Source organism: Elephantulus edwardii, unplaced genomic scaffold (genome assembly GCF_000299155.1).
Source record: "Elephantulus edwardii isolate Elephantulus edwardi_28Jun2011 unplaced genomic scaffold, EleEdw1.0 scaffold00458, whole genome shotgun sequence".
Lineage (NCBI taxonomy): Eukaryota > Metazoa > Chordata > Mammalia > Macroscelidea > Macroscelididae > Elephantulus > Elephantulus edwardii.
The window spans coordinates 633,838-647,396 of NW_006400208.1; the positions used below are offsets into that span (position 1 = coordinate 633,838).

The following is a 13,559-nucleotide window of genomic DNA, read 5'->3' on the forward strand; positions in this document are numbered from 1 at the left end:
AACAACAACAACAATATGCCAGAATTAGGGGTTGAAGAGATATATTTTTGGTGGAAAGTACTGGTTTCTTTAAGGTAAGTCTTTTTGCTTGGTGATGTAGAAAGAGACGAATAGACGGGATGGTTTGCAACAGCACACAGTGCTAATCTTGATGTTGCAGGGAGTTTATATTCAGTAATGAAAGAGAGAAATCTGGGCTTTTTCCTAAGCAGAAGGGAGAATGAGTTTGAAGTAAGTTTGATGATGTTATTCTGGGTAAAAAGTTTGGCATATGAGTTAGGTTGAGGTGATGTAAGTTCTTTAATGCTTTTATTTTTTGGTAGTTGTGGAATATGAATATGTTGGTTAGAAAGGAAGATGGGGTTGCATAGGAAAATTTTTCAAGGAGGGAAAGATTGTCTAAACAGACGGGGGTGGGTAGGGGTGGTTTGTGACATAGGTATGTGGTCTAGGACAATAGGCCTAATAATTGGGAGTGGGAGGAAGTTTTGGGGAAAGGAGTTGATGGCTTTTTTTGAAAATATGTAATGTTTTGAAGGTCATATCTGGAGCATTTGACTGAGAGGGCTTCTAGTAGAGAAATATGCCCTGTTTTGTATACAAAGTGAAATAGGACAACTCTGGTTGAGATCTAGTTTTGAATTGGGCCAGGGGTAATAATCTAATCTGTAGTGAATGGTAGGGATGCACACCCAGCAGGAGGACCACCATGGGTTCACTTGGAAATTACAGAAAAGATGATGAGGAATGGAGATCTCATATGTAGGAAAAGAATTGGGAGAAAGTATAAAAAGATAGTTGGTCAAGGTTAAAATCTTGGAGGGACCCTTGTAGCCAGAGATTAATGGTATAGGAGAGCAACTGATCTACAGAGTGTGGGGGTTTCTGGGTCCTCTTAAGGTTTATTATGTAGATGCCATCACTTTTCCTTTGGTAGATGGACTATTCCATTTGGAAGTTAAGGTTGGTGCCACCCAAATGTGTTCCTGCTGCAAGGAATTTAAAGACATCCTCATCCTTCATCTGCAGGACATCAAGGGCTCCAGACATTGTGGAAGTTTCCCCTTTTAAGATAGGACGGGAACCAGAACAATGCCACCATATGGACCCTTGTGTGGGTAGAATGGAAAAAAAGCTCATATGTGCCTTTTATTTGGTTTCATGCTGTCCATGTTCATAATGATCAACATATGTAAGTAATAATTTTATTCAATAAATTAATCAAGGCATATAATCTTGGATTTTCCATTGCGGGAGAATAATATCTGAACCTGAAATTGTTTGGTTACGTATGTGTTTGAACTTTTTCATTCTCATGTGATGTCCTTCTGCCAGTTTAGGTAGAAGTTGATGCTCAATTTCCCATCTTTCATCAGTTTTGAGTTCCAGTAAGACTGAAAGTCATAGTAACTGTATTTAAGAAAGAAACGACAATCACTTCAGGTAATTGAGCCTTGTCATGAAAACTAAACATATCACAGAGGCCTTGGCTAGGTTCATGATGACAGTGGACCTTATTTGAGCATAATGATTAAAAAAACTGAGCTTAAAATGACACTGAAATCCAGTCAGTATGCCTCAGGTCATGTTATTTTCATCATGGCTTAATGTGGGACAACTTTGAAATATGAAAATTTTACTTTTTTGCTTTTAATACTCTATATTAATAAATATGCTTTCCCCCACCATAACATGCTACTGAAAGCAAAACAGAAACCCTTCTGTGGATCCCAGAAGGCACACCTGTGACATGGAAGGAAATATGGACGTGCCCCTCACCAGATTGTGAATATCATCTCTTGGATCAAAAACTGAGTACCAGAGCTATGGAGTTTATAGTGGTGTGCAGGAAGGAAATGAAATGAATATTTTGGACTATATAGAAGGCGATGAGTATGGTAAGTTTCTTCACGTGGATGCTATTTGATTTGGGGGACAGTTAAGTTTTTATGTGTGTTTTCTTTAGTTAATGTTGCTAATTAACTAGTATAGAATCTGCTGCTGCACTCAAGATTTTTTTTTCACTCAAGATTTTTAAGAAATACTAAATGAGTGAATGTGACAGTATTCCTAAAGTCTTAAGTACTTTAGAAGTACCTGCTTATTGTGAACTCTCTGAATTCTACCATGTCTCATCTCTGATTGCACACCCTAATGTGGCTGTTCATTTCCTGAGAGTTAAAGGCCAAATGATTTTTGTTTCTGTCTGAATTTGTTGCAGTGACGCTGAGTACTTTGTTGCTGTTGTTGTTATGTGCCGTCAAGTCGCTTGTGACTCATAGCGACCCTATGTACAACAGCCCTAAACTCTGCTCTCTCCAGTGCCAATCGCACCATCTCTGACACACCCATTCTAATTACCCCAGTCACTGAATCAATATACTTCATAGAGGGTCTTTCCCTCCTGCGCTGTCCCTCCACCCTCCCAAGCATGATGTGCCCCACCAAGGACTGGTTCCTCCTTACAACATGTCCAAAGTATGTCAGATGAAGCCTCAAAATCCTTGCCTCCAAGGAGCAGCCCAGTTTAACCCTCTCCAGGATGAATCTGTTTGTTTTCTTAGCAGTCCATGGTATCCTCAATACTCTTCTCCAGCACCGCAAATCAAAGGCATCAATTTTCCTTCTGTCCTGAGAACCTTACATTTTTAGTAATAATTTACAATGTGTTTATGGGGATGAGTTTAGTCATTTTTTTTGTAAATTTGAAAAATACTCACCAATTCCTTACTTCCTGGAAGTACAGTTCAGTGGAGGTGGTTAGTGTCTTTCAGTTGTGCAACTTTTCTCTGTTCATTTCCCAAATTGCCTCATCATTGTTAGCATAGACTCATTGTCCTCTGGGCTTCATATCAACCTGAAGATTGCTCTTAGGAATTTCATTACAGAAAGATAACTCTTTCAAGAGTACACTACTCAAGGCAAGCATTCAAGTAAATGATGGATGGTTTAGTGATTGCTTCAGGGGACACTTTTGTCTTATGGTGTGAAGATTTTCTCAGCATAGCTTTGACATAAGATTTAATAATTCCCTAGGCCTCAATGGCTGTAAAAATCCTGGACTTCGTGGGTATTTTAAATTTTGTTTATATCTTCTCCTCCTCTTCTCATCTGGATTTGTTTATAGAAGCTTTGATTGAAATATTCTGTCATTCTTGGAAGTAGAGTAGTTGTTCATGGATGCAATTAGCCTTGCATTTCTTTTTTTTTTTTTTTTATAGATTTTATAAATTTATCAAACCCTTGTGTCGAGGGCTGACTTTCAATAGATCGCAGCGAGGGAGCTGCTCTGCTACGTATGAAACCCCGACCCAGAAGCAGGTCGTCTGTGAATGGTTTAGCACCAGGCTCCCCACGAACGTGCGGTGCGTGACAGGCGAGGGGGCGGCCGCCTTTCCGGCCGCTCCCCGTGTTCCCGGGACAGAGGGCGCTCCGCACCGGACCCGGTCCCAACGCGCGGCCGGGCCGCGCCACACCGCGACGGGCCCGCCGGCGGGGGACCAGCTCTCCGAGGCCGACAGAGGCTCCGCGACGCTGCCGTATCCCTCCTGGGCGGGATTCTGACTTAGAGGCGTTCAGTCATAATCCCACAGATGGTAGCTTCGCCCCATTGGCTCCTCAGCAGCCTTGCATTTCTTCTCCTTCCTCTCCTGTTTTAGGCGATTGAGACCAACTATATCTTGAGTAACTGTTAGTAATCTTTAGACCCCAGGCACCAGGTAAGAAACATAAAGTACAATTAAAAAGCTACAGCTGCCGAATAGTAGCACCTAAGGCTGATAGCCAGAAGTCCATGTTTCTCTGGTGGTTTGAATCCACCAGCGGTTCCTCGGGAGAAAGATAAGAGATCTCTCTCCCCTTGTGTGATTATAGCCTCCAAAAGCCCAGTGGACGGGCAACCATGAGTAGTTTTTTACTAGACAGCAGTGACTTTTAACTTTGATTCACTTATTACTCATAGTGATCCTCCACAAAGTTGTTAATCTTAAAACTTGTAAATCAGGTTGTTAGACCTTAAAACATCTAAAAATCTTAAACGGAAGCCTCATCTTCTTTCCCACAAAACAGCTGATGGGTTTGAACAACTGACCTTTTCATTAGAATGCACTTCATTAGTGGAGCTCATTATAAGCTAGACTGTTGTTATTGTTAATTGCCTTCGAGTCGAGTATGACTCATAGCAACCCTGTGAACAAAAGGCCTGAAGCCCCTCTACAACTATCGACATCTGTTAAAGTTCATAGAGTTTCCAGAGGCATGTTGTTTAGGAAGTGGATGCCACTCCTGCTTCCAAACCTGTCATCATATGTTATTGTTCTTATGTGCCATTGAGTCACCTGTAATGTATAGTGACCCTATGAACAGCAGCTCTGAACCCTTCCCTGTCCTGAACCAGTCTCACTAATTCTGACACACCAACCTCCATTGCCCCAGTTACTGTATCAATCCATCTCATCTGGGGGTCTTCCTCTCCTGTGCTGTTCGTCCATGCATCAGAGCACTGTGTCCTTCTCCAAGGACCCTTCTCTCCTGGCCATGTGCCCAAAGTAAGTGGGGTAGACCTTCAAAATCCTAGCCTCCAAGGAGAAACTTGGTTTCACCCTCTCCAAGACAGCCCGATTTGTTTTCCTAATAGTCTATGGAATGTTCAAGACTCTTCTCCAGCACTACAACTCTGTCATTCTTAATCATGTCCTACTCTCTGAAGCATAACAAGTAATTGAGAATACCATGGCCTAGATTAGGCACATCTTTGCTCTTCAGCACCCTGGAGAGGTACATGACAGCAGATTTTCCTAAAGCAATTTGGCTTTTGATTTCCAGACTGGTGGTGCTAAGAGTGTTGATTGTGGATCTGAGCAAGCTGTAATTGCTAACATTCTCAGTCTCTTCTCCATCTATTATGGTGCTTCCAATTGGCCCAGTGGTGAAAGTCTTTGTCTTCTTGATGTTGAGCTTCAACCCATATTGAAGACTAGAGTCCTTGACCTTTTACAGCAAGTGCTTAAGGTTTTCTTCAGTTTCAGCAAGCAAGTATGTGTCATCTGCATATCATAGCTTAATGAGTCTTCCTCCAATGTTGATGCCACACTCTTCCTCATAAAGCCCTGCTTCCTGAATGATCTGTTCTGCATATAGATTGAAAAGGTACGGGGCAGGATGCATCCCTGACCCACTCCTTTCCTGATTTGAACCATGCGGTGTTTCCTTACTCTGTTCTGAGTACTGCATCTTGGTTCAAGTATAGGTTTCATATAAGCATAATCAAGTGTTCTGAGAGTCTCATTTTCCTCAAGGTTAGCAACAATTTATTGTGATCCACATAGTCAAATGCTTTTGCATAGTCAATGAAACATGGATAGACATTCTTCTTATACTCTCTGCTTTCCCTCATGCCATGAACTCTTCTAAACCCAGCTTGTATTTCTGGCAGTTCTCTGTCAATGTACTGTTCAAATTTCTTCTTGATAATCTTCAGCAGGATTTTGCTAGTGTGTGATATTAGTGATATTGTGCAATAATTTCCACACTCTTGTCAGGTCACCTTTTTTTGAAATGAGAATAAATATCTATCTCTTCCAGTCAGTTGGCCAAGTAGTTGTCCTCTGGATTTCTTGGCACAACTTCAGAGAAAAATTTTTGACAAGCTAGACTAGAAGTAGCGAAATCAATAATAGGCCAATTAACTAGAATTTCCTCAAGGAACGTAACTATAAACTTCCATACCAAGACAGCAAAACTCAGGTGGACAATAGCTTCTCTCCTTTTTTGTTATTGTTCTAAATTCAGCCTTTTTCCTGTGTGATATTAGTTACCTTAGACATGTTTTGCAACACAGCAACCATTTTTTTAATGCATCTACCTTTGATGTTAGGGAGCTCTAATGGCCTAGTGGTAAGAAGCTGTGTTGCAGTCCTGAAGGCACGCAGTTTAAATCCACCATCTGCTCCATTAGAGGATGGGCAGTCTCCTCCTATGTGATGAATTGCTTCTGAAAACCCACTAGAGGGCCAGCTATTGGTTCCAACTCAATGTTACATGACAGCAAACAACAACCACCTTTTTTGGTACATTTATTTATTTTTAAAATGGTTTATTTTTATTTCATACTTCTTATTAACAACAACATTTAATGTTAGATTTTCCATCATTGTATTACTTCCAAACAGTTATATTCCCTCAATCTTAATTAAAAAAAATTATTTTCAATATCTATTGCACTTTATTACAGATCTGGTAGAACAGGGGGATTTCCCTCAAAAAACCCACCTCCCAGTCTGGGAGTGATCATTAGGGTTTATACTTTGGTTAGATACTAATTTACTTAACAATATACTTTTGTTAGTAAAGTTACAGAGTTTCTACATTTAAAAAGAACAGTTTACTAGTAAGCAGACAACTTAAGAAATAGTTAACATATGACTGAGGAACAACAGTTTTGAAAAGGCGAATGTTAATCCAGGAAAGATGCATTGCCCTTCCTGGTAAACAGTTTTATAGAGATGAATAGGTTATACTTTATGTTTCAGAGACAATTTCTTTCCTCTTTAATGTCTATAAGGTTATTTTGGGAGCTCTGGTGGTGTACTCCATAGGGAACTGCACTGTCTACTCTAAGGTGCTGTCTTTCTGATGGGTGGAGTCCACCAAGGCTCAGCAGGAGAAAGGTGGACAGTTCTTTCCTCTGCTATTTATAACTTCTGAAAGCCCATCAGATTGCCCACTGTGAACTGATTCTGACTTGATGGTAAAGAGTTTAAGAGTTTTGTTTGTCTAAGTTATACAGAATTTTTCTGTTTCTTTGATTAACTTACCCTGTTTGGTCAGCCTTCTCATTACTCCTGTTAATTTACATTTTCTGCCCACTCACTCTCCCTCCAGATGTTCTTACCTTGAAGAAAATGTTGAACACTTTTTTTGAGGAACAGGTAGATTGCAGCCCAGATCCTCTACAACTAAGACACTGCAAAACAATGGTAATCCCAGAACCCAGATTTCAAAGGAAATGGTAAAGAAGTAGTTCAGTCACCAACTGAAAGAAAAAAAACTGATTAAAAACATTGAGTAAGATGGAAAATCAACTCGATACAACATAGCCATTTAGAACTCTTGCAAGCAACTTCATGATTGGTGTAGGAATTCAGAACTGTAGCAGGATCTGCATCAGCGTGGGCCCTGCCTGGTATTCTCAGCCTTCTCTCGGTGGACTAGAATCCATTCCCTTACTCAGAACCCAAAGTCCAGCAATGTGGTGGGCCAGTGGAAATACCAGCCCAATCAAGTGTCTTGTGTCCAGCACCACACCAGTGGCAGAGGATTTCAGTCAGGGGCCCAGCACCTCTCCACCTTCCCCAGGGATTCTCCTTCTTCCCCCCATCCCCCTATCTTTATGGTGCTTTTTATACTTTTTCTTTTTAGCTTTTCTTTACTTTTCTTTCTTTGTCTTTCTCTTTTTATCTTGATTCTTGAAAAATAGACTTCAAAACAAAAACCAGCCTAAGAGACAAGGAAAGGAAATAGGATTAAAGGTTAACCTGAGATAATATAGTCATGGTGGATGTCTACACAAGTAATCCCAACATACATTAATCAAATTTTAACATACACCCTTAGAGAAATAGCCCACTGCCGCAGTCCCAGTGTCATTCCACCTAGTTGAGGTCTCCGCCGTGCCTCCACCTTTCCAAGCATAATGTCCCTCTCCAAGGCATAACCTCTTCTAGATCTTGTAGACCTAGAGAAAACACTCTATCTAGCAGGATCACAGTATAGATTTTTTTTTCACAGTATAGATTTTTGTCTAATGCACATGGACCATTCTCCAGAACAGACCCTATGTTAGTCCACAAAGCAAATCTCAATAAATTAAAAAAAAACAAAACCAAAAAACAAACCATTGAAATACTGCAAAACATCATCTCTGGTCAAATGCTGTAAAATTTGAAACCAGCAACAGAAAGAAAAGGGGACAAAAACCCAAATACAGCATAAGGGCATGGAAACCCTGCTTGAGCACCTTTCTTGTCTTCCTCTCTCTCTCATTGTCCTTGACTTGGAACTTGGGTGTAGCTGACTCTTCACTGGGTTTCAAAAACTGCAAATGGTGTGGAGCGAGGTTGCTCATCTTTTTCCTGAGGAGCCTAGGTAGATTTGGAGCACCAAAGAGGCTTGGCTTTTGGATTTGCAGTGCAACTCCCTATGCCAGTGTTATGCCCTAAATCCAATCGTTTCCGGCCCCCACCCCCCACCCCGTCGCCAAGGAGCCGACACTGATACAAGAGCAAGAGTGAATTTATTTCTGATTTGAACCTGCACCGCATGTCAGACCGCACCAATAAAGCGGGCAAGATGGTGGCCCCAAGTCCAGGGCATTGAGCCTATTTGAAGGAGAAAGACCTGGAAAACAGGTGTTACAGGATTGGCTGATGCAAAGGAAAAGAGTGTGAAAACCGGGTGAGGAAAAGGGAACTACAGGAGCGTCGGGGCCTTTTCAGCTGTCTTTTGATTGGCTCCTGTTCGGGCGGGGGTTTTACGGCCCTGCTTTTCAGTCTATGGTTTTTCCTGGAACTGGCTAGCAGCCTATACACTTTAAAATGGTGTACAGGTTACAAAGTGGAGTCTCTTTGGTCTCTCACCACCTTAGCTTCCTAGTGAGTTTCAGAAGAAATAAAACATGAAATTAAATTACTTGAGACAAATGACAATGAAAACACAATATAGCGAAATCTTTGGGGCACAGCAAAGGCCTTAATCAGTTTATAAGCAGGAAAATCTATAGCAATAAAAACAGAGTTGGTGTCTTTACTCAATCACTAATAACATATTTTATCTACCTTGTTGATGGTGAGGGATTCATGCTCATGTAATACCAGGTTTTGGTACCAACAACTTACCATAAAGTTGATACCCTGGCTTTAGCCTTCCTTAACCAGATCAAGAATTAACCCAGATGGGAAAGACTAGAGGAGACAGTGTCTGGACTACCAACACATTGTTGTGTGAGGTACTGCCAACTTGAGGATGACTCATAGAGACCCTATGATCAATAGATCTGAACCCTGTCATATCATGTGCCACACTCACCATCTCTCTGACATATTTGAGTCCGTGGCTGCAGTCACTGTGTCAGTCCTTCTGGTTGAGAATCTTCCTCTTTCTTGCCCTCTCTTCACCTTTCCTAGAAGGATATCCCTCTTTGTAGCAATGTGTCCAAAGTTTATGAGACAAAGCTTCATCATCTTTTCTCCAAGGAGCACTCACTCTGGCTTCACTGTCTCCAAAACATACATGTTTATTCTTTTGGTAGTCCATGGAATATACGAAAGCTGGACAGTTATTAGGGATGATAGAAGGAGAATTGATGCCTTTAAGCTATGGTGCTGGAGAAGATTCGTGAATATAACATGGACTGCAAGGGAAAAAAACCCAGGTTCATTCTAGAGAGGGTGAAGCCAGGTTGCTCCTTGGGGGCAAGCACTCTTTTTTTTTTTAATGTATTATTAATTTCAATGAAAATTTACAGAGACTTCGGATTTCCATTCATTCATTGTTGCACTTTTGGGGGCAAGCATTCTAAAGCTCTGTCTGACATATTTTGGACATGTTGCAAGAAGGGGACCAGTCCTTGGAAAGGGACATCATGCTTGGAAGTGTAGAGGGGACCATTGATAAGATGGATTGATACAGTGACTGGGCTAATGGGAGTAGGTGTGTCAGAGACACACAGTTGGCACAGGATAGAGCAGAGCAGGTTTCAGGGCTCTTGTACATAGGGTTGCCATGAGTAGCAAGCAACTCGACAGCACGTAACAACAACAACATCCATATACATAGGGACCTTTTGTGGCCTAGTGGTAAAGAATTGTGCTACAGCCTTACCTTTACCTTCTGTAAAGAGTTGCACAAAATGGTATGTGGTTCGAATCCACCAGCTGGGTTTTCAGAGACAGTAATCACGTGGAAGGAGATTGTCCATTCTTCACCTGGTGGATGACACCCTATGCCTTTGGGATTTCAGTGCAGCTTCTTACCGCTAGACCACCAGAGCTCCCTTGTTGAAGTTTAGGAGGTATTAAAGAAATTGTTTTAAAAATCTTTATAAAATTTATGCACACCCATGTTTGTTCACAATAACAACGAGCCGGAAACAACTCAAGTGCCCATCAACAAACGAATGGGTAGAGAAACTCTGGTATATTCACACAATGGAATACTATGCAGCACTGAAAAACAAAGAACTCAAGAAATATTTTACAAAATGGGTAACCATGGAGGACATTATGTTGAGTGAAATATCTCAGTCACAAAAGGATAAATATTGCATAGGGCCACTGTTGTGAAATGGGACTGACATCAGAGTTGAGGGAAGACAGAGAAGGCGGGGAGGAATAATGTATACTGCAATGAAACAGATGAGGGAGAGAACTGTTTAAAAGGAATATATGATTGGGTATTATTGTTACTGAACACAAGGGGTTCTTTCCATAGTCAGTCGCCAATAAGACAGATTGCAATATCCATCAGCACTTTATTACACAGATCTGGGAGACAACCAGTCACCTCCAAGACTGCCTCCTCCTTTGGGAGTGATCACTGGGTTTTATACTGGGGTGAAGCACCAACCCACTTAACAATAATCTTTTGTTAGTAAAATCAAAGAATTTTATATCTGAAAGAAAATCGTTCACACCCAGATACACACTTTCCAGGCAAACAGGCAGATTAAGTTACAATTTACATATGATTGGGGGAAATAGTTTCTAAAAGATAACAGCTAATCTAGGAGATTTATCTCCTCTTCTGTTAAACAGACAGATTAAAGAAAGGACACTAAGAACTCCAAGGTCAAGCAACCAGTCCCACAGGCTGGAGAAAACTATATGCCTATATAGAGAATTCCAAACTTATTAATACCACCCTATCATTATTATCATTATTGTTTCCTGGTTGGCTCCTCCCAGGGTCTTTGGAACTTCTCCTTGCCAGAAGAAGCAAGGTGGTATGAGCGCAGGAAACATGGCAAGCTTTTGGGTCGAGTGCTTTTCCGGGCATGTGTTTGGTATGCAGGTTTGCTCTGTCCCCTGGAGCGAGGCAAGCCAGGCTTGGCCTAGGGTTTCAGGCAGGAGGCGGCCTAAACCCAAAGGACCCTCGGGCCTGCAGACCTTGAGCCAGGTTCAAATTGTTTTCCTGTCAAACATTCTTCTAGGTGGTATAGCACTGGTGTGCATTGCTGTGCAGAGGTAACTCGTGGTTGCTGTGATGCTGAACACTGTGACAGTGATGTGCCAATTGTGGTAATGGGTACCCATGGTGGACAGTGTTGGCTAGAGCTTCTCGACTAAAGCAAGCCTAGAAGTGGGAGCTGCATCCACTTCCGAAATGGCTTGCCTCCGGAAGCTCTACGTACGAACAGTGCTCAGGCTGTTCGTTCATAGGGTCGCTATGAGTCGTCTGTAACTTGACAGCACCAAGCAACCACAACAACATCATTATTGTCATGACAGGAGTCCAGAATGAAGGCTGCACAGTAGAGTGGACTTGGGGGGAGGGATTGTATTACAATGAAAGAGTTTTCTTTTTCAAGGAGAAGAGTGAATTGAGGGGAGGGGATGGGCAGGGTGAAAAATGCAACAATGAATGATTGGAAACCCTAAGTCTCTGGAAACTTTTATTAAAATTAATTAAAAAAATTTTCATAAATTTGCTATTGAGAGCAGTAAATATAGTTATTTCTTCATTTATAACATTTATATAGGCATTAGTGCTGCACATATGTTTTGCGATTACCAAACTGCTAACAATATCAGAATCACTTTTCTATCTCAAAGTACATTTCTAATCCATGTCTAATTCATACTTTGTTGATTGATGAAGTATATTATTACATTATTTTGTATATGAAAGTTAAATATCATTAAAAACACTTTGAACCACATATTTTATATAAGAAATTTGGGGTTTGTTTGTTTGTTTTCTTTCTGTTGAATGGGTAGACTTCATTGGTTACATAAAGATGGATATCAGAAAGAAAGCATAGACTTGTGTGTTTAGGCTGAAGCTGGTTTGAAGCGTTTAGTTCTTGGAGTTCTGAAGTTTTGTAAATTAGATTTCTTTTATTGCATACTGCCATTTATATTTGTGAATATGTAAGTGATTAATTTTGTAAACCAGTTTAATTGTTGATCAGTTAGCTGTTGATTTGGAAAACAGTGAACATTTTATTATATGTATATTAGAAAAATGTTAATGGCTTTAATAGCTAAATTACCTCTACAAGAAACACATATATAGTAAATTAACTTATAACAAAAGAAATGTTAAATCAACACTATGTGTTTTTATTTCTTCACTGTGTATATAAATGGGAGTGGATATTCAATGATTGTATATATAATAACCACATCTTTTTCTTTATATAATAGATCTTCATGTTGTTATGTACTGTCAAGTCAGAACTGAGCCACAGCTGACCCTCCAGCAGGTTTTCAGAGGCAGTGAATCCCATAGGAGGAGACTGCCCATGTTTCTGTCATGGAGCACCTCTTGGATTGAACTGTGTTCCTTTGGGTTGGAAGAGCAATTTCTTACCACTAAACCATCACAACTCCTTATATGTGTGTGTATATATATATTCATAGATGTGCAATTTGTATCTTCATATATGTGCAGAAATTGCTATTATTACAAATGTGTTTTACATGAAATTATATGGTTAAAACTTTGCTTTACTTGCAGAAATAATATAGATGAACTAAACCTCTATAATGATGAGTAGGAGTTTTAGACTTCTGTGTATATAGTCAAGTAATTTCTTTTAAAAACATAATTCTAAAGGAAAAGAAAGGTATAGACTCAGATATACATACGTTTCTAAAATGTGATAAACTTTTATAATTAATCTTTAGCTTTGTTCTTGGGGTTCACATATAAAACATGACTAATATGGACAAGGATATTGGCTGTTTTGTGACCTCATGGCTATAACTTAGAGTGTTCTTTATATTCTTTAGTAGAGATTATAAAAAACCACATGTTAGGGGAGCTCTGGTGGCCTAGTGGCAAGAAGCTGCACTGCAGTCCCAGAGGGACATGCTTCAAATCCACCAGATGCTCTGCCGGAGAAGGATTAGCAATATCATCCTGTACCAGTCAGATCTGATTTGACGATACACACACACAAAATTAAAAAAAAAAAAAACACCACATGTTTTTATGCATCTCATTCTTAAAACTCTGCTGTGGAGATGCAGGTAGCATATAGGAACTCTAAACAGGTGGATATTTGCAGTTTATTGATAGTGAGGCTTGTTATAATAGTTATAATTAACCTTTTTACAGTCTGCATTGTATTGCTATCTTATAAATGAATTATTGTGAAGTTCAATTAACAAAAACACCTTAGAGATACATTTTTGATATTTGTATGCTTACTGTCAGTAAGGTAGAATTAATGATGCTTGATTTTATAATGTTGTTGTTGTTGTTGTTGTTATGTGCCGTCGAGTCGTTTGCGACTCATAGCGACCCTATGCACAACAGCCCTAAACCCTGCTCTATCC

The 13,559-nt window shown here is 40.2% G+C and overlaps 1 protein-coding gene across 1 annotated transcript in view; it reads left to right on the forward strand.

Moving 5' to 3' along the window:
• Window positions 1–13,559, forward strand: part of LOC102865807 — a 51,038-nt gene that overhangs the window by 21,299 nt on the left and 16,180 nt on the right. The window contains exons 2-3 of the mRNA XM_006902828.1: window positions 3,222–3,552; window positions 3,660–3,684. Of these exons, the coding sequence (XP_006902890.1) occupies window positions 3,222–3,552; window positions 3,660–3,684 (356 nt within the window). The remainder of the gene's footprint in view (window positions 1–3,221; window positions 3,553–3,659; window positions 3,685–13,559) is intronic.